The sequence below is a fragment of the Diceros bicornis genome, chromosome 4 (genome assembly GCF_020826845.1).
Source record: "Diceros bicornis minor isolate mBicDic1 chromosome 4, mDicBic1.mat.cur, whole genome shotgun sequence".
Classification (NCBI taxonomy): Eukaryota; Metazoa; Chordata; class Mammalia; order Perissodactyla; family Rhinocerotidae; genus Diceros; species Diceros bicornis.
Window position 1 is genome coordinate 16,147,017 of NC_080743.1, and position 22,088 is coordinate 16,169,104.

The window sequence follows — 22,088 nt, forward strand, 5'->3', positions numbered from 1 at the left end:
TTTTTCATATGGAAAATGTGGTCAAAATAGACTTTTACTTCCTTTACCAAAAAAAAAAGTTCCTATTATCGTTATTAATATTGTTTTATTATTATTAATACTAGAATCTCAGTAAGGGATAGCAATGGCCTGATTATACCAGTAGAGGAGAAGAAATGGATAAGTTTATGAAGGTAAAAATTTGATAAATAATTAATGACATCCAGACCAGGAAGTGATGAATCTATGAAAAGATGATTCTTGAATACTCTCAACAGACAGATGCTGATACTTTTGTTATTTTTGGTATTGTCTTGTTTACAATGGTGACTATTTCCCTGTGTCCTTTGTTTTCCCTCAAAGGGAATCTGGCAAGCTTACAGGGCTGCTTGGTAGACACTTCAGTTCACACTAAGAATCTGCTGCCTATTCCTTATCATGCAGAGCAGAATCTACTTCTTACCCCATCCACAAAACAAACTCTTCAATCTTGATGAAGACTTGTTGGATGATTATCATAGCCCATGTTGATCTCTCTCACATCTCATCAGTATCACATATTTAATTATACATTGTCCTTTGTCATTTGTTTGTCTTGCCTTCTCCTCATTGACACTATAGCCAGCAGGGACTAATTCTTGTATTTCCTTTGTACTCCCATCATGCCCAGACTACTCAGTTAATATGAGTGGTCTTACTACCAGAATATCCTCAAACATGGGATGATGATTTTTGATTTAGTAGGTCTGTTTAGATAAGTGTGGGAGCAGTATGGTTGGTTCTAGGATATTTCCCCTCCATTGACAAAGTTCATCTCCTCTGCTATTGGGGGCTAGAGGGGTCTGATCACCTTTTGGTGATGGAGGGAACTTCATGACATCCCTTGGGTTTAGTTTGGTTCCTATTACTGCTGGTAATCTTGGCTTATGTGATGGCTTCCACTTAGATGGTATATGTGATTTTCTTGGTGTTTATAGTATTTCATTTCAGTCTTGGCCCCTTCTATTCTTCAGAGAGGGACAGCCATATCACCATTCAACCTCACCTCTATTCAACCCATTCTCTTATTGTGTATAACTTCACTTGACCTGACAACCTTCTGGGCAGTCCCACAACTTCTCTCCACTTCTCTAACTTTTCTGTGTTTATAGGATAGCTTTGAGTCTTTGTGTGTTCCTCCATCATTTTATTCCTAGGCACACTATATAATAATCCTTTCCGTCCCTGCTGTCAAGGGATAGTCCAGTAAGCATGCAGTCTGCAGGAAACTCCAAACAAAAGCAGGTCTAGTCTCTATGTTGACATCCAAAGTCAAGGAACATATGTCAAGCTCTCACAAAAATTTGCTCATCATACTCTACTCTTCTTATACATCAAGGAGATGTGAAAATTCCACAGTCACACTAGCATTTAATCTGGGATCAGGATGATAATTTTCCTCTTACTATTTCTGATTCCATTCTCTACAAACCCTTTGGAGTACTCCTCCACAACTTGTCTTCAAGGAGATGGGGAAGCGTCTACCTTTTTTTCTCACTGGGAGGGAAAAGCTTTTCAAGAGAATGTTGACTCCCCCAAACACCAAGGACTCCTAACTCTGAGCCATTACTCCTTGGATCCCCTTCTCCAGTCCTCTTACTGGGCTACAGCTGGTCCTGATGTTTCTTTGCAAGACCCACGGGAAGCATCAGGCCCAAATTGTTGGTAGCTCTTTTTCAAATGTTTGGTGCTCAATATTTCTTTTACCGTATCTTTGAACTAGATACTATTCTGGAACAATAAGAAAAGTTTTACTTAACGTTGTGTCATATAGCTGTCTAATAATAATAATATACCAGTGTTAGCACAGAAAGCCAGGGATACCTAGAGTAAATGAATTCACTTCAATTTAGTAATTATTTAAGGAATTTCTGCTTTTTTAATGATGCTAAAAAAAGATAAACCATATGCAGTTTTAAAATAAAACTAAGGTACCTCATCCATTTCTTAAGTAGCCTGACCCTCTGGTTAAATGGAATGATTATCATACTGAAACTGTATAGAAGATAAATTGGTTCATTAATTCCAGACTAGGATGGTGTGACATGGTTCATTTAGCCTTCTAGGAAAGTTCGCAGGACTCATTTTTAGATAAGCCCATCTAAAGTCTGTGGACCTTACTATAAAGATAATCCAAAGTTATCTTTTCCCTTACAGAAGCAAAAGTAAAAAACTATTTCAGGGAACACTTTCCTTCTTTCTTTAGAGAAATATGCTCCTATTTTTCCTGTTTTCAGTATAATTTCTAGCCCACTACTTTTCATCTAAACTATAAGAATCACTGACGCACAGAACTTTCACTTATAGAAAACAATAGCTGAGATGGTCCACACTGCAGAGAGGGAATCAGTCAAATTAGAATACGTAGAAAGTGTCTTCACACAAAATACTCATATTGGGGCAACACATGAAAATATGTGAGTGGGACACCATTCAGTCTGTATTCTCCTGTGGGCTGAAAATTTTGGAATTATAATAAACTAACTCTGAAACTGTTTCAGCTGAAATCTAGCCAACAGTTTCTTTTTACATTACTAGATTCATTGTGAGAATTATAAGCAATTTTCTGCCATGATTAGGAAATATAGTCTCTGAATGCACTTTATTCTCCCACATCCTTAAAAAATAAACCTTGATAAAAATTCTCTGCTTTGCATTTTAAATCTTTCTCCATTTAGCAGCTTCCTCACAACCATAAAAATAAATGAGGAAAGAGGAAGAGAAAAAACAATTCATAAAAGATATCTAGCTTATGGTCAAAACATATGGGAAAAAGTTGTCCAAAATATTGTCACAACCCCTCCACTGACAACTCATTCCATTCTAGAGCCTTGTCAGACCTCCCAGATTCATTGACAGACTATTACATTTAGAATGGCTTTGAAAACTTACAGCACTTAGAAATGCTCTTGAGACGTATAAAAATGTCTTTATTTAGAATGGAACATATAACACCTGCCAAATTTGTAGGTTTGAAACCACTTCCAATAAGAATTAAAAGGCCCTCTTCCCAGCTGAAATAGGACTATCAGTATATGACTTGTCGGCTCAGGAGAAATAGTGGGTTCTTGTCTCTGACGTCGCAATTTAGTTTAAAATCACTTTCTTGATGACAGGGTACATAAGGACAATAAAACTATAAAGATGACAGTCTAATCTTCAAAGATCACTGATCATCGATAAAAGATTAAATAACATAAACATCTGAAATGCCAGATTATCACCTGGTTGGCACACTCTCCGTATTGAAGCATGCTGAGATACTACTGATAGGTGAACAATGCTTTTCCTGTACGTTATGCAGAAATATATCCTCCTCCAAGAGGGGCAAATGAATGGTAACAGCTTTGAATTTAAGATGTATATATTTTTTCTCAATAGTGATACACCATATGTAAAATGTTCATAAATGAGATACTGTAAAGTGCTCAAAATTTTTTTTCCCTCAGAGTAATGTCTAATTGCTGAGAATTTTAAGCACCCTCTAATCATCAATTTTTGAATTCTAACAATAATTTTAAATATACGTACAAGAATGATTAGACATGCTGGTCCTATAAAACTCCAGATAAAGTTGTTTTCTGTGCTAAGCCAACATCTGAAAGTAAATAATAGATAAAAATTTATAAATATGTTTGAATGGACTTCAACAGAGTAAAATGTTCAATAACATACAAAGTGTATTCAGAATTACATTTCAAATATTCACGGGATCATCTGAACTTACACTTTGGTGGTGCCATAATATCTATATCCTAATGATGCTGAAAATCCAACTACCACAGCTGGGCTGAGATAGCCAAAGATATAAAAATTCTTGTGCAAAAATCCCTTGTTGTAGATGACTCCTACAACAATGAGATAGAGGTGGATGCCCTCAATGCACATCCACGCAAAGGCAGCTAAGAAGAAGTAATGCAGCAGCCCAGCAATGATTGAACAGAAGAGCTGGAAATCAAAGAAAGAAACCATAAGCAATGTTTGCTTTAACATTATCATAACGCAAGATCTTGACTTTCTCCATAAATTATCCCACTTTCTAGAATGCTTGATCACATTAAAATATCCTTGTCAAGTGTCAGTTCGAGATGTACTATTTCCAGCTGATGTAAAAGAACCATGCTTCATCAACGTGAGACATTCACCCCTCCTGTGATAGAACTAAGTTACTGTTCTTGTCGAGAGATTTATACTTTTTATACATTTATGTTATGCGATAAATTGTGGATTAGTCACATGTAAACCATGATATCTTAGTGAATATGTTATGATTTAAGTTGATCTCTGTTTTGGAGATGCCTTTACTCTATTTTATTTATGCTCAAAGAATGAAAATTATTGCTAATACTATGCTAGATAAAACATAACAAATATCTCAATTGGGCAGCAAACATTGAATTTGAAAACAGATATATAATGATATATTTTATAAAAATATCCATTATAAAATCACTTTAAGTTACAAGATTTTCAGGTAAATTTGAGAAGTATTTCAGTTAAATATTATTTATTAGTATTTACTTCACACCTAGAACTGGAGTTAGGCTTATAAGGAATAACAGAACAAGTCCTTCTACACTTCTGTATTAATAGAACTAGCACAATCTATTATGGGACAGAGAACATAACACACACTTATTGCGCTTATTACAATAGAGTATAATTCAAGCATAATGAGATTGCATTATAAAATGTATTGGATAATACTATATAAAGTTGGGAACAGAGAGATCACCGGTGATTAAAATTTGGGAACCACTTTAGTGAGGAAGCGAGATTTGAAATATGGCTTGAAAATGGGAAGAATTTGATAGGTGAAATAGAATTGAAAATAAACACTATATAAGGAACAGTTTGGGGTGAGAGTGATGATAGGACAAGACTGAAGGAGGAAATAGGCATTGTAGGATAGTGGGAAGTATATAAAATTGAAAGGTGTTATGAATACCACTATAAAACCAAAAACAGGTACGGAGTCTACTGTCTAGAGCATGCTATTTAAAATAGATGCTTTGCGGCATCTGATTCAGAAGAAAACGATGATAACTAATGGTTAGATTTAGTACTCGAAAGACTTCTAATACGAATGGAAATATAGAAGAAATTTAATGTTATATGAGGATGCACTTGTCCAACCTCTAACTTCAGGGAGGGCGATGAGCTAGGGCTCCAGCCACTGCACGCGGAGAGCCATCGCTGTGTTCATGTTTCCCACAGGCCGCTGCTAGCCAGTGACTGAGCCCAGTAGGGTTACTAAGACGTTCCTGTTCTCGAGAGACAGAGGATTCCTCTGCCATGTGACTTTGGCTCACGGTCTTCTCAAAGGACTCCTGGACAACCATGCTGAACTTTCCTTAAGACCTGCATCCTGGTCTGATGGCTCTCCAAGTCTCTCTCTTCTCATTTTCTCTCACAACCATGGCATCTAATAAATTTATTGCATGTTTCATCCCATTTTAGCGTCTGCTTCTAGGAGGATGCAGACTAACACAATATGGAAACTATTTGGTAAAGCCCTAGATTAATAATGGAGGGAAATGGGTAGTTAGGAAAGTGCAGTTACTAGGTAGAGCCAATTTATCATATTTCAACCTATGAACCTTAGCACCTTTTCTGTTCAGTCCCTGTGTTAAGATAAACTTTATTTCCAATTCTCTCTCCTCACTCTTTGTTTAGTGTTCGTGTAAAAACAAAACAAAACAAAACAGCTTATTTCTTCAGTATCTTGCAAAGTTTTCATTTGTCCCCAAAGTTCATCATAATGAGGGACATTGTGATTAATGGAATTAATAAGCGGGTTGCTTAGATACGTTAGCATTATCAAACTTAAAAAAGACATAAAAAGAAAGTATATAGAATGTTTACCCCATTAAGCCCTTAATTATAATTCATGTTTCTATGACATATATATTCAGGAAAGTACAAATTTAGAAAATAAAAATAGAAAGTAAGGGAGATGTACATACCTTATTAGTATTTGTATTGATCCCAACAAGAAAAACAAGTTCAGCAAGGAATAAGTTACAGCAGAGATTTTTGTGAATTGTTGTCCTGGTGCTTTGAATTTCACTGAAGAACCAGAAGGTAAAAATGCATATGGCAAGGCAAATGAGTGAAATAATTATTCCTAGTTGAGTGATCCTTGTAAGAATATTGTAATCTTTAATACCCTAAGGGAAAATAATAATAAAGCTGTTACGCGAATAACTCAGTAACATGTTAAAGGAACTACAACATATAATGAACTTCATTTTTAAGTGAAACATTAATCAAAATGTTCATAAAAATGTAAAAATACAAATGTGCATTTAGATGAGAAAAATTTTATACTTTTGAAAATGCTCAATATTCAGAGAACTCTGATATAAATCACGTAGCGCTTTAAAAGTTCTATAATTAGTGATTTTTTTTCTAGGCATAGTATATATTAGTATATGGTTTAACAATGTTATCGTCATCAGTTTCATGATATTAGAAAGGCAATTCATTATCGTAATGTGAAAATGGTCAATTAAAACAGATTCATCAGTGGTAAGAACAAGTCTTATTTCCATGCAGTGATTTATCTAAAACAAATAAGCGTATCAGAAATGCTGAATATATATAATATCAAAATAGTATAGTTGAAAAACTTTGAAATGGGAAAGGCTGGTTTTATTCTAACCAGATGAATATTTATTTTTATATATTGATACAGGCTTCTTTGCTCACCTAATATTCAGAAAAAGAATCATCTTTATGACTGACATTATGGTTAAGCAGATTTATTTGGTCACTTTATATACTTTATGGCTTTTAAATATATGTGGAAATTAACCTGTAATCTAATGAAGATTATGATATAGAGATATAAAATAAGAAATTACCTAATGTAAAAGTAAGATATTACTGACGTAAAATGCATATTATGAAGTTATTCGTCTTAGAAAGATTTTTCATATTTAAAAATCTTGTAGGGGTCTACATTATTAAAACATGATATTAGTTATAAATGTACTAATACTTATTGACCAAATTATCAAATATTATCAAAGTATCAAATATTTTTAACTGATCATTGGTAAAAATAAACTTAAAATACAAAGGCAAAGCCTCTTCAAGTCCACGATACATTAAAATGTATACATGGTCCTTAAAAACAGCATTAAAAGCTAAGAGTTAACGGATAGATATTTAACACACAGTCTACTAGATTTTACGGACTAGACAAGTCCTAGACTAAAAACAGCCTAAAATCCAGACTAGAGGTGTCATAGAAGGCAAGTAGGAAAACAAATAATAAAAAAAGATAATGTTGGGGCTTTATCAATTAATGAAACATGCTATTTACACCCAAAGAAAACATATGAAAATTAATTATTCTCTTGAATGACACAAAAAAAGAAAAAGAACACAGGCAGATATGTAAAGATGAAGTGGAAGACTGACTTACAATGGAAGGACCAGAAGACATCAGAATTGCAAAATGTGTCAGGTGATTACAGCGGCAAGAGGTGTGGGTCTCATTAGAGTACATCAGCTCACAGCCCTCCGAGGACCAGCTGCCATTCATGGTGTCAGGAGAGTAGTTCCAAAATACACATTGACTCCTAGACTTATCTGTGATCTGAAAAAGAGACATTTTACTGATGGAAAAAAGAGAAAAAGTTACACATATGGTATTGCTTTTGTCATATTTAAAATATCATTTTGCATATCAATATAATTAAAATCATTCCTACAAAGTAAAGCATAAAGTCAATGCTAATACATGGATGCCACTGTTATGTGGGAGAATTGAAATTTATATTGCAATAATGCTATGTTTTATTAATCCTTTGTCACAAAGTTGTTGTGAGAATTATATGCTATCAAATGAGATCATGTATATGTCATTTAGAACAGTGCATGACATTAAATTATCATGTTATCTTCAGCAAATGTTTATTGAGTATACACTAGATATTAGTCATGGATCCAGGCGCTAAAAACGCAACACTGAACAAAACAGAAAAAGTGTTCCCCTTGTTGACCTTACATTCTAGTGAGGAGATGAGAAATTATTAAACAAGAAAAATAAACCAGGGAAAAGAGAAAACAAATAGTCTGAGGAGACCTTTCCCAGCAGATGACATTCAAGCAAATATTTCAGTGAAGTGAAACAGTGAGCCCTAAAGACTTGGGAACAGAGGGTTCCAGACAGCTGGAACGGAAAATGGAAAAGCTCTGAAGTGAGACTCAACAGGATCTTCCAGAAACCTCTAGAAGCCAGTATAGTTTGAGCACAGCAAATGAAATGAAGAGTAATGGTGACAAGATCAGAGATAGACAGGGATGGATCACGTAGACTACAGGATGGTTGTTCAATGAATAGTAGAGTTCTCTTTATCATATATTTATATTAACTAATCATAATATGATACGTAATGCACTGTCAATTTTAACTTTCACAGAATGTTGAACACCCTATACTTATATCTTGTAGAAATAAAAAAACTATTTACAATTATATAACAGTTTACAGTTAACTAGGTGCATTCTCACCTGCTTTGTTTAATTTGACCATCAAAAGAGCCCTGTGAGGTAGGTATTGTGTTAAGAGGCCAAGAAATGTGAAAAGATATATTCAAGACTAACTACTGATAAGTGGAGTGACAGAATCAAATCCAAATCTTCAGAAAGCTATTTATTAAAGAAAATATTAGTTGAGTATCAAATATGTGATAGGTACTGCGTGAGGAACCAGGGATTCTCAGTTAAAAAGATAAAGCATCTGCTCTGAAGGAGGCTAGAAACTCAGAAGATTTTTAATACAATAAGACAATTGCTTTAATGGGAAATGTAGTAACTCCAACACTTGGCTCAACAGTTGGAACACTGTCGAAGACAGACTGAATTTGATTGGGGTGAGTCTGGGAAGACAGTGATTGAGCTAAAATTGGAGAGATGACAAGTTTTTCACAGAGGTCAAGCTAGGTGAAGAAAATTGAAATTCTCTATCCAGTTCCCCCAAAACAGCCAGGAAAGTGCCCAATCCCACTCTTGTAGGAAACCATAAACCAGAGGATCCAGAGGGATTCGAACTGGGGAACCAGAGTCAGCTGAGTGTGAGTATCATTTAAAAAACAGGGAGTAATCTGAGAGTCTACTTACTGAGCCCCGACATCACCCACCTCATAATCTTCATTCTCCTAATCCTGGTAGCTGAGTTTCTGTCTTTAGGCAGGAGACCATAAGGTTTCCTTCTTTGAAACTGATAGGCCCAAGAGAAATTAGATAGTGACCTTCAGGATCTTCCAACGCAAAGCCTAGAAACCAGCCTGATGATCACTAGAGTGAAGCACACCACTGCCACAAGCCACTGGAGCGTGCAGTCATCTTTCAAATGCCTTGTTATTAGATATGAGTGGACAGTCATGAACCACCAGACATCTGAGGACAAGCTCTAACATGCAAGACAGAGAACGAAGGCAAACAAGCCAAACAAAGGCAATCAGAAGCAACGTGATAGGGGGAGCAGTTTTTTTACAAAATAGAAAGAATATCTCAGAGAGAGACATTGCACTCATTAAACAAAAGCAGGGTTACATAAAATAAGGTTTTCAGTCATAAGTATAAAGTGGAAATAAAAAAATATTACCAGAAAAAAAGAAATTAAAAATGGGAAATAAAATAGAATAAAAAACCACCTTAGAGGCTCAGCTGGGAAATCTAATACTCAAATAATAGGAGTAACAGAGAAGAGTACAGAGACGCTGGAGAGGAAGAAATTACCAAAGAAATAATATCAGAAGTTTCCCCAGAACTGAAGGCCATTCATTTTCATACTGAACAGACATCGTGCCTAGTACAATTAATAAAGACCCACACCACGGTTCATCTTAGACCAGAATTCTGAGAATAAAGATAAAGTCGCAAAAGTTTGAGAGAGAGAAAGAGACTGATCACATGCAAGGGATTGCAAATTTTACGTAAAATATTAATTGCATTCAACTTCCCCAGGTTAACTTTGAAAACTAGAAGACAATTGAGCAAGGTCTAGAAAATTCTGAAGAAAAAATTATTTACAATTTATACCTCTATACCATGGACTTTATCTAACAAGTATAAGGATAAGATATATATACATCACCTGATGATGAAAGGGCTCAAAAAATTGGCCTTCCATGCACCTTTTCTCAAGAAGCCACTAGAGAATATGCCACCAAAATACAGAAATAAACCGAGAAAGAGGAAACGTTGGCCCAAGAAAACACTGAATCTGATACAGGAGAGAGGTGAGGTGCACATCCAGGATGATGAGGAAAGCCATGTCCAGGCTGATAGCTGTGCAGCAGGCCACAGAGTAGACCATCTAGACAGATCAGGTTTACAGGGGTTTAGGAAGGCTGTCTTCAAGACAACTAACTGATAGATAATCTTATGTGTTTGAACGTTTTGCAAGGAGATTTATAATACTGTCAGAAAGTTTGGGGACAAATCAGCAATGGATAGATAGAAAACTAAGCAAGCTACATTAGAGGAATTTACTAACATCAGGAAAATGGTTCAGCCTCCTGATTCAGTTGTGAACAACACATACCAAATTATAGCAATATGCACATTAAAAACTGATTTGACCAAAAATTTGATGTAAGCATGGGAGGATGGATCATTGGGTGAGTGTGTGCATCATAGCAGAAGATGTGTGTAAGAAAACTAAATCCAAATTTTCCGCAGATGGAAGTCAATAGATGATACCTATTTTTTAGAAACTTAAAATGAGGAGGAGTTACTGAATTTGGGTAAAGGAAACACAGGGCCAATGAAGAATGTTTTACCCTGTATGGTAAGAAGTCAGAAACTTGAGCGTATTTACTAGGTAAGACACTGGCATCAATGTGGAGAGATGCAGGAAAGATGAGAATGAGGATGAAACATCATTTCCTGGTTGGTAGATGGGGGAGGGGTTCAGAGGACAGGATTGGACTGGAGAGTATCACAGCACCCGAAAGCATGGATTCTGGATGAAGACTTTGTGGGAATGAGACTTTGTTCTACCAGTCAGTTGCTGACTGATCATGGGCAATTTATTTAATCTCTCAGAGTCTCAATTTCCTCAGCTGTAAAATGGCGATAACAGTACATACCTCATAGGGCTCTTGAGAGGATTACATGAGTTTTTTAAAAGTAAATAACTTATAACACAGCCCAGTCCAACATAAGCATTATCTAAGTACTGGGTGCTATCATTATTATCAATATTATTATGATGACTACTGTTAATATTCTTCTGAGGTAATGGAGAATTAGATACTAACTGGTGAAGTTGTAAATAAATTGTTGGGGAATCAGAAAACGGAAGGTGTTACATATGAGATAGCTTCTCTTTTCTTAGAGGAAAATAAATAGATCCAGATTTTATTCTGAGAGAGAGGGGAACTAGGGATTAGGTAGGTGTGTTATCAGCACAATGTAGTGAAATTTGCTAGTGCTCGTCACTGTGAATGGGAAATAGATTTGAACAGAGAGGAAGATTACGGACAATCTAGTTTTGCCATTAATTATGGTGAAGAATTTTTGTTTAGATGTGTATTTTGTTTTGTTGCTATGTCAAATAGAGATTGGTTAAGTGGGTTGTCCTTGGCATTTCTTTAGCTGCCAAATATTCCACAAATAAAAACTGTAGAAAAACTGTCAGACTATGTAAAAGAACAATGTTTGGTTTCTAGTGTCAACAGGTCATTTGCATTCAGTATCTGAAAATATCCAAGTTTAGTTTTCATTCTTAAAACATTTCACACCTTCTTTTTCCCTCAACATAATATCTACCAATGTTTATGGTTGAGCCACTATTTTCTCTCACTTTCTATATATTTAGTTTCTCTCTATATTAGATGTCTTTCTTTACAGTGACACATTTGTATTGTGTGTAAGCATACATGATCTTTTAGTTCCTTCCCTCCCCAATACACATGCAAATACAATTGTCCAGCCTCAAGCTTTCTCCAAAGGGAGCATCAGAAGTAGTTTAATCACATACTAGGACTAAAATTATACTGAAAACCCAAGAAACCATCAACTGTAAAAAGGCAACAAACAATCTATGATTTTGAGTTTTCCCATTTTTAGGTACACAAAAGAAGCCTAAATACTTGGTTATTTCAAATCATGTTTTTTTTATTGTATAGTTTCAATTACATATGAGTTTGAAAAGAGATTTAGAATAACAATAAAGTAAAATGGTCTCAGCTAATTTATTTATGAAATATTGTAAATTTCTCTGTGATTTTATTTTAATCAGCACCCAAATCCCTGCAAAGATTATTTTAATGAAAATTATTAACCAAGCACTTCCCTCATTACACGAGTAACATTTATCTTTGGCTCTGATACTTTTTTATAACTCTTTCCTTGAAGGTATGGAGACTTCTAAAATGAACAAAGTACTTAAAAATAAAACTAGGGCCAGCCCAGTGGCTTAGTGGTTGAGATCGTGTGCTCCGCTTCGGTGGCTCGGGGTTTGCAAGTTCGGATCCCTGGCACAGACTGGCGCACCGCTTGTCAAGCCATGCTGTGTCAGCATTCCATATAAAATAGAGGAAGATGGGCATAGATGTTAGCCCAGGGCCAATCTTCCTCAGCAAAAAGAGGAGGATTTGCAATGGATGTTAGCTCAGGGCTAATCTTCCTCACAAAAAAATAAAAATTAAAACTAAAATATAGCTTAATTTCAGAGAATCTAATATGGGAAATTCTTTGGCATTTACTAGAAAGTTTAAAGAGCACTGAAAGTATAAAAATGTATCATAAAAATACTAGTTGAGGGGGCTGGCCTGGTGGCTTAGTGGTTAAGTTCACATGCTCCGCTTCAGCGGCCCAGGATTCACGGGTTCGGATCCTGGGTGTGGACATATGCACCGCTCATCAGGCCACGCTGTGGCGGGTGTTCCATATATAAAGTAGAGGAAGATGGGCATGGATGTTAGCCCAGGGCCAAGCTTCCTCAGCAAAAAGAGAAGGATTTGCAACAGACATTAGCTCAGGGCTAATCTTCCTCGCCAAAAAAAAAAAAAAAAGTTGAAACCACTTTATTATTTTAATTTTGAATCTATATTTTTAAATTCAAGAACTTACATGTAATTAAAGTGACACAATAAAAAATATCCACTTCTCTGAATGTTTCACAATCATAACCAATAATCACCAGAAAAACAACTTACCTTTATGTGACTTAATGTAAATGTTATTTTTTCGAGTTCATACAATGTGGGTGGGTTTGAGCTAATTGAGACTGAGATTACTGAAGAGATGACTCTTCCCTCCTCTTCAGAATTATCATGACTTTGAGGTTCCAATAAGAAGTTGTCAGACGATGAAAACAAGGGACCAATACTTTTATAATATAAAAATGCAACTGTAGCATTGCCTATCAATCAAATAAGTGTATTTAGTGAAATCTTATAAAATAAAAATATATTTAAGCTCTTAAAATAAACATGAAAATTGAACAGACAAAATTTTTACCCTAAGGGAGTCATACAAATATCCAGATACCGAAATGTGGGTCATAATAAGTCCATGCCTACATCATCAAACTATATTAAGACATATTCTCTGAACTCTACGACTCTGAAACTGATCACCGACTGTAGCATCCCCTTTGCACAAACTATATTTAGGAGAAAAACAGTTCCAGATAAATTTACATCCAAGTACTGATTAAGAACCAAGGTGTGAAGTGTATTCACTTGAAAGATAAAATTTGAGTTATTACTTCGCTGTGCAAATATATGAATTAGAAAGATATTGGGAGAAAAGTATCACAGACTTAACAGTATTAAGAAAGTTTAGAATTGAACGAGTTGTAAGATGCCACTGAGTTCAACGTCATGCTCCCTAAAATACTTCCTGTTTAATATTGATGACATAGTTATGCAGTCTCAGGTTAGGGAATTTATTGCCTTTTGAGGCAGCCATTTATCTGTGCCCCTCCCGCTCCCCAAATGCAGTACATCTGCACATAAGCCAAGACTAGAAATGTCACCTGATCAGTATAGACTATCATGTGACTCTTTTTCCCTTAGCCTGGACACTACACCTAGGTTAACGGATTTCAAATCGCCTTGGTTTTCATAGCAGCTTATTATCACCGATATTAAGTGCATGAACAACTCAACATCTAGATCTATTGTCTTTTAAAAATCTTGTTGCCATTTAGGTCATATTCCTCCTCTATTTGTTGTATGGAATTAAGGACACTAAGTTTAGGACTTTACATTCAGAATTTACCCTTGGAATCAGAAGCTCTGGTTTAAGTCATTGCTCCTACTTATGTGGCCATGAGCAAAGCAGGTAACAGCTTTGAACTTTAGCTTTCTCCCTTGTAAAATGATGATGGTAATACTCACCCTAGCTATTTACTAGTGGAGACCAAATGAAATAACACATGAGAGAGTCTTCTGTAAAATTTAAAATGCTATATTAACATGATTATTGTTTTACTTATTAATTAGAAACATTATATGTTTACTTTCGATATTTGGACAACTTAGGAAGAACTCTATCATATTCATTTGTTCCCTCAAGTCTGTGACACAAGCGAATAATCTGAAAAGCATAAAATAACCAAATCATAAATACAAATGTTGATAATATTATCAAAGACCAAGGACTATGATACAAAGCTGGAACCCTCCACATCACAATATCACACCAATAAATAATATTCTTTGGATGTGGTTATGGGAGCTGGAAGTTGCCAAAGTGTATCGCTATTTGTGTTTTCTATATTATTCTAAAAAGGCACCACGAGAGACACTGCTAAGAGCCTTGCTGAAGTTCAGATACATTACATAGAGTATTTTCCTGAACTGCCAGCTTAGAAAATTTATATCAAAGGAAGAAATAATGTCAGTATAGCATGGTAGGGCTAGTGAAATTATGATGACTCCAAGAGATGACAACTAGCCCAGCCTTTGGTACCAATAGACCAGTGCCTGAAGCAGGTCCTGGAAACCTTTTAGGTCAACCTGACCTCATCCAGCTGATGAACCAGTTCATGCAACAGTGACTTCTCAGAGGTTGTGGTAGGAGATGGTCCAAAATCAAAGGAAGCACCCAAAAGATAAGATGGATTTTAAAAATCTATTAATCACTCCTATCTTTTCTAAAGAAAAATATTTATTTAAAATCAATTTTTGACTTTGGGTAAAAGGAGATTCATGCCACATAGAATGCTCCAGAATCCCTTTTTAACCTCCTTTCTGAACATTGTTTCAGTGTTTGTCCATTCTCATCATTTTGTGTCTCTTTTAATTCCCATGATTTCTCACTAATTCTAGGCCTGATCTAGTTTTTATCTCTTATCAGATCTGTACCTTCTTTCAGTAAACTAGGAGTTCATTCTCTAATGATAGGGACTAAAATTCAGTCTATAAAAAAAGATTAAAAATCTACCTGTGCCTCTCTTATTACCTACCAATGACACTATGCAGCTTTTAACTAGTGCATATTTTTATTAATGGGTTTTGTCAATAAATGAATAATCACATGTAGACATCATTGAGTGAGTTTGATCAGCTTGTTAGACCTGCTTTTATTTTTAAGATCCAACCTTGAGGAAAACAAATTTCTCCCTCTGCTTTCTGGAGAGCTGATATTACTGTCTCTTTCAAATGTCAGAGTTTGCATGCATGATCATTAAATGTAACAAAACTACCATACACTCAGACAGGATCTCTTTGAGATATTTATTCCATGACAATTTCATCATCTGTCACTATGATAAGTATTTTCAATGTCTTTATTCTCAACCTCTAAACACTACTCAAATTGTCTTTGAAAATACAACAGTTTAACACATTCTTTGATTTGCTAAATATCATATGAGTACTTGAGTAATTAGAATATGATGTAACAGGGTAAGAGCCATGGGTTCAGTGGCAAAATGGCTTAGTTATTTTTGCTTTGTTTTATGGCCATCTGTTTCTTGCTTTTGAATAAAAAATGAAAAAGAATGGAGAAGATGATAGCAATGGATTAGAAAAAAATTCCACATGAGACCTATAAAAGTTTTTTTAAAAAGATATTCTTCCGAGAATGAATGTGCAACCTGTTTTTTAACAATAAAGACAATATATCCTTTTATGAAATGGTATTTTTAAAGGGAACATATGTGTGTTATTGTATGTATTTTTCATTTGTATTTATGAACCCCCACACATTCTTTGAGAAAATATTATAATTCATATTTTCCCAAAGTAATATATTTTGACCTATAAGGGAACAACAACAACAAATCTACTATCAGCAGAGAATCTTTTTCTAAGCCAGTGCACTAAGAGAGCAGATAAATGGTTAAATTTAAATAGCGGCTGTGGTTGCCTGTGGTTAGGCAAGGAAAAGGCTGGTCAGGTCAGGGCTGTTTCTTGCTAACTCCCTCCCTTCTAGTGCTGGTTCTGTCTATCTGTTGATGTGCGTGGAGACAAAGCTGTTAACTTCTTTGTGCCTTAGTTCCATTATCCATAAAATGAAGAAATTAGGCTAGATAATCATTGTTACCTGCTAGTACTAACATTCTCAGATTCTATTTCTTAATCCTGCCTTCAGTTTAGTTGGAGAGTTTAATATACAAGGACTCAGAAACGACAAGTGGAAGAGAGAAGTCCAAACCCACACAATAATTTTCAGTCTTTTTAACATTGTGTCTATTTGTCATCCTTACACAGTCACAAATTCAGTCTCATGATGAGGAATATGAAGGATTATTGAAGAAGAAATACTAAAAGAACTCTACGCAAATTATAGTATCTATTGACTGCTGCAAAATGAGTAGTAAAATCACAGTTCTTTCGTATATTTTCATTAGAATCTTAACAATATCAGACAGTTACAGAGGTTGGAGGTAAGACAAGAAGGATCTAGATATTGTCAGATCCTAAAATTCCCCGCAGGTATTTAGATCAGAATAAAAATCTCTAGTACAGGGGTCCGGCCGGTGGTGTAGCGGTTAAGTGCACGTGCTCTGCTGCGGTGGACGGGGGATCGGGTGTTTGGAACCCTGGGCGTGCACCTGTGCACCTCTTGTTGAGCGATGCTGTGGCGGCATCCCATATAAAAGTAGAGGAAGATGGGCATGGATGTTAGCCCAGGGCCAATCTTCCTTGGCAAAAAGAGGAAGATTGGCATCGGATGTTAGCTCAGGGCTGATCTTCCTCACCAAAAAAAAAAAAAAAAAAAACTTCTAGTACAAATATGGAAATTCTGTATTTAAACATAAAATATTTTTCTATAGGAAACCACAGGTTATATGTACATATGATACAACCAAATGCATAAGTATTTATTGCAAATCATTGACACATTGTATATAAGACTGTCAAACTCCTACCATCTGAATCATATGCAGCTTTTCTCTTTGGAAATATCTTTATATAATCTCCGTCCACATTCATATGGGGATGAATATGTTTCATGTGATATGAATCAAAAAAGAAAGTTCTGAGAGCTGAAACAAAACCATAAAAATAATAAATTCACTGAAATTAGTTTAATCAATGTATTTATTTAGTTAGAGTCAATTTCACCCATCATTATTGTATTTCAGCTTCTTATTTACGGCGGGTAGAATGAACATATTCTGAACATGTTTGGATTAGAATTTATATCTTAAAATCTGGTTAAAGTTTAATTTTTTGATTTGACTATGGCACTTATGGTTTAATTTTACCTTTATTGAATTAAAGACAAAATATGTATGAACACAAGGGAGCTATAAATCATAATTACTAAAGCAAAGACAAGCAGCTACAATGTCTTAGAGGATGGTATCTACAATATAATTTACTAAACAGGGAGTGATTGAATTAAATTCTTGAGTGATAATTTCCTTACCTGGTGTATTTTCAATTTTTTTTTCACACAGGGGCATCATAGAAATGTAGGCTCCTATATATTAGTCACAATGCTTGCTACCTTAATTTTGAGTAAGTAGTGAATCCTGATGAGATAATGATTTCTTTGTATCCACTACTGCATAGCAGGATGTCACCCAGAAAATATAATATAGATGTAAGCAAAGATTATTTCAGAAAATGTACCTTGTTTCCTCAGAACAACTTTACAGACATTCTCAATTTGATCCAAGATTCCTAAAGTTTTAAGTATGAGATTGCATGAAGCAGGAAACATTCTAATTTACTGTATTGATTGCTTCATATTATCAAAAGTCCAAGGATTCTTAAAGAGAAATTTAAGTATACCACATCCAGAAAATCTGCCTGTAACTATGATTGGTCAAGGTAACAAGTCATGAGATGACTAACTCAAAATGACAAGGGAGTAATGTATTCTGACCATTTAAATGGTAAACAGTTCAGGAATAGGAAAAGATGGAGACTGTAGGAAAGAGGCAGTGCTTATGTATTCATCTTTTTTATTCAGACTTCATTCATATCACTTTTGTAATATGCATCACCATTCATTCCTATATTGGTAAAACAACTGCCAGTTGAACAGTATTTTAAATACTTTCCTTCCCTTCTGAGAATGGCTTGTTTGGAAAACACTATTGCTTTGAAATTGACCTTGGCTTCTTACCTACATCACTTGAATTAGTATCAAATTGAGTGGTCTTTTGGAAGTTCTGAGATATCCTTAAGATAGCTTGTTTGGCAGCATGCATCAGTTTTGTAAGATGCGTTCTTCTATGATTCACAGGTAACTTGTCCCAAACTATAAACGTATCTTTTTGAACAAAATTATTCACAGTTTTTATAAACTCCTGTTGAAGAAAAAGTATGTCTTTTAAAAATGTTGGAATCTTACATTAATCACAGATGTAAGGAGAATTTTAAAGCTCAATTATATTAAGAGTCAAAGCTCAACATACTTACAGTAAGAGTTGAATTAGAAAGGGCATCCTTGGCTGAGTTAGTAGTATTCATGTAATCCAGTAATGGGGATGATTCAGCTAATACTTCTATATATGTAATTATATCCATTGGTGAAAGATCTTTCACAGAATTCCTATAGACTTCTTGTAGCAAAGCCACAGGTTCTTTTATGCGTCTAATCTGAACAAAAATGAGTCCAGAAAAAGGAAACCAATTTAGAGTACTATTGGATCTTTCCAAGAATAAAGTTGCATATTAAATTTATTCTGTTTGGTTTTCTTGTCTTATACATTAATAAGTTATCAGACTAAACCTAAACCATAACATGCAGCACTGAAACCTGAAATTATTTACCAAAGGTTAGCAAATAACTTAAAAAGAAGTTACTTGAGAAAAGAATAGCATGTTTGAATTGATGATTTTTTGTTAGCTTTTAAAAGTTATAACAATTTGAATTATATTTTAATCAACCAGAGAAAATTCTTTACAGTGTGATAAAATAGAAATTTGCTTTAGCTGATAGTTAATTAGTCATGTTGAGATTCACACTTTCAATCACATGACAGTAATTTTATGAATGTCCTACTTTATTTACTTATTGAAATATTTACTTTGAAGTACAAAATCTAGTTGCATTCAACTATGTCTCCTTAGAATGTGGGAATGGGTCTGGGGTTTTTACTAGTTTATTCAACAAATTTCTTTATACTTTGAGAAGAATTTTCCAGTATATCGAACAGTGAAAAAGTAACATAAATTAAACATGTCAAAGTCTTCTTCAATACATTGGGGATTTTCAAATTAATCCTATCTGCAACTCAAACAAAATACTTAGATCTCTATATGTAAGTAGTTTCAACTCTACTTGAAGATCAGTTGCTTGTTACTCTTTTTAACATGCGACATTGGAAGGAATTTACCTGAAATCAAAATGCCAAAATAAAATAAAATTTTAATTCAACTAGTCTACTTACTTTTCTTAAAGTTTTATCAATATTTGCAGCAATACAGGCATCATCTAAATGGCAGTCTGCATTCACTTCTGTAGAAAAAGAAACTAAATTATATAAAAGTTTTTAAAAACAGTTTTTCCTAAGATGATTACATTGCTTCCATTGATTTTGCTCACTTATTTGAACATTAAAAACACATTTTTATGAGTTTAATTTTTAATTTTATTCATTAAAATTAATTTATTTTTAATTTTTCATTATTGTTTTTAAATTTTATTCATAATAAAAACTCATTTATTTTTATTCATTAAAATAAACAATATTTTATGGAAAATGGAAGACTGTAGTTACTTTAAGAAATAGGGTATGTTAACTACATAAAACATGTAGTCTACATCTTCCATGAAATAAAACAATACCTCTTCTTTTCTTATTTCATTTTATAGATGATAAAGGAATGTTGGCACATTTCTTAGAAGGAGTAGCTCTTTGATACTTCACAACTGTGTAGTACATATTTTACATAGTTCTTTGATTATACATAAACTTTAATAATGTAATTTACCTTGGCAGTAAGTGCCATCATTAGGTGTGAACTGTGATTTTCCTGTGGATGTCTGATAACCTTCCTTGCAGGAGCAGTTATACCCGCCAACCACATTTTCACACACTGCGTGATCACCGCAGGCAACGGATTCGCTGCACTCATTTATATCTGGAAATATTTGAAAAATTAAATTTTCTATTTAGTGCTCATAGAATTGCTACCTTGTTGATCATTGTATTATGTACAGTTAGTGATTTCATATCAAATTTTACAAGAAAGCCAAGAAAATCCCATCATCTGGAAAACGACAGAGCAAACTTAGCTTCGTATATTTTTTTTAACTCTGATTTGGTTGATCCAATTTGACAGTGTATTAAAAATGTCATTCATAGACCAAACTCTTAAACTGTTTTCTGAATAGAAGGATTCATCAGCAAAGTCATTAATTTCCATCATTGACAATGTAACATATACTCCTAATTTAATAAAGACCCAATTTTTAAAGTACATTTAAAATTTTTTGTTTTCCAGCATTAAACTAAATTGATTGTAACAACTCAGTTTAGAGTACTCCGGAGGACAAAAAAAGAGTGGCCCATTTTCTTTCATTTTTGCATATAAGTTAACCTAAAAATTATGATGTAGCAGAATGTGTGATTCAATTCCCTTATAATTTTACCAGAACTCATTACTTTTGTTCAGGTTATATTTTACTATGATTCTCAATATACAGCCATCATAGATAAAGTAACAAATTGTACAGAATTAAGTCTTAGATTTTCAGTAGCCATATCTCAAAGCCACCATAAAAATGCTAGGTTATAAGCTCACATAATTTCTATTCTTAATTTAAAATTTTACTTACTACAATGAAACATGTCTTAAAGTTATAAATATAGTATAAATACTCTGCCAGCAGGCAGAGTTCCAACAGGGAATGATTCCAAGTAACTGAAGAGTCCAGATCATCACCTTAAGTTAATGCAAAGATTTTTGTGTTCCCCATCTAGCTCTGACATCTTAGAGCTACTCCAAGTGGCACAATGCTGTTTGCCATAAAAAAGGGGGGAGTAATCAAAGTCCAATCTAAAATGTCATCTAGCTAGTTATCTTAAATGTAGCTGATCCTAATTTCTCACTTTAAAGATGCCATAAAGACACAGAAAAACATTAAAACTCATACCATTAAGAACTGGAACCGACAATAAACCTCTAGCCAAATTCTTGAAGAAATTTCCATTAGCTAGAAAGGTGATGGCACTAGATTTAAGAAGACAATTAATAGTCCAGGCCTGAAAAAGGTAGAAAACCCCTAATTCTTCTGCCGAGTCTCTATATTCACCATCTGCGCTACCCAGAAACCCAAGTACACTACTGTTAAAGAAACAGGAACGCTTCTCTAGTACCCTCACCCTCTTCTTCTCATTTCTAAATATGTGTGTTCAGAAACCGCCACTCTATACACGTGCATGCACACACACACACAAAGGACTGAAAATACAGTAGGGGATGAGCAGCAGCAGGTCGACTTTGGCTATATGGAGAACCATTAGAGAAAGCATTCCAGGTTGGGGTGAAGAAAAGAATCCAGGTGGGAGTATAGACGAGGGTCGTTATTTTTCACGAAATCAACGAAGTGAAAAAAATATATAAGAAAGCAAAAGACTAGTGTTTCAGAGCAGTGCTGAAAAAGTAGCATGTGCTGTACCCAAACGA

General features: G+C 34.5%; 1 protein-coding gene across 1 annotated transcript in view; it reads right to left on the reverse strand.

The window, feature by feature from the left end:
* ADGRL4 (adhesion G protein-coupled receptor L4) overlaps positions 1-22,088 on the reverse strand; it is a 115,155-nt gene that overhangs the window by 25,092 nt on the left and 67,975 nt on the right. The window contains exons 4-12 of the mRNA XM_058537091.1: positions 19,847-19,914; positions 18,873-19,052; positions 18,577-18,760; positions 17,369-17,485; positions 13,200-13,405; positions 7,451-7,624; positions 5,985-6,188; positions 3,746-3,966; positions 3,550-3,616 (exon numbers count right to left, since the gene is read on the reverse strand). Coding sequence (XP_058393074.1) covers positions 3,550-3,616; positions 3,746-3,966; positions 5,985-6,188; positions 7,451-7,624; positions 13,200-13,405; positions 17,369-17,485; positions 18,577-18,760; positions 18,873-19,052; positions 19,847-19,914 — 1,421 coding nt within the window. The remainder of the gene's footprint in view (positions 1-3,549; positions 3,617-3,745; positions 3,967-5,984; positions 6,189-7,450; positions 7,625-13,199; positions 13,406-17,368; positions 17,486-18,576; positions 18,761-18,872; positions 19,053-19,846; positions 19,915-22,088) is intronic.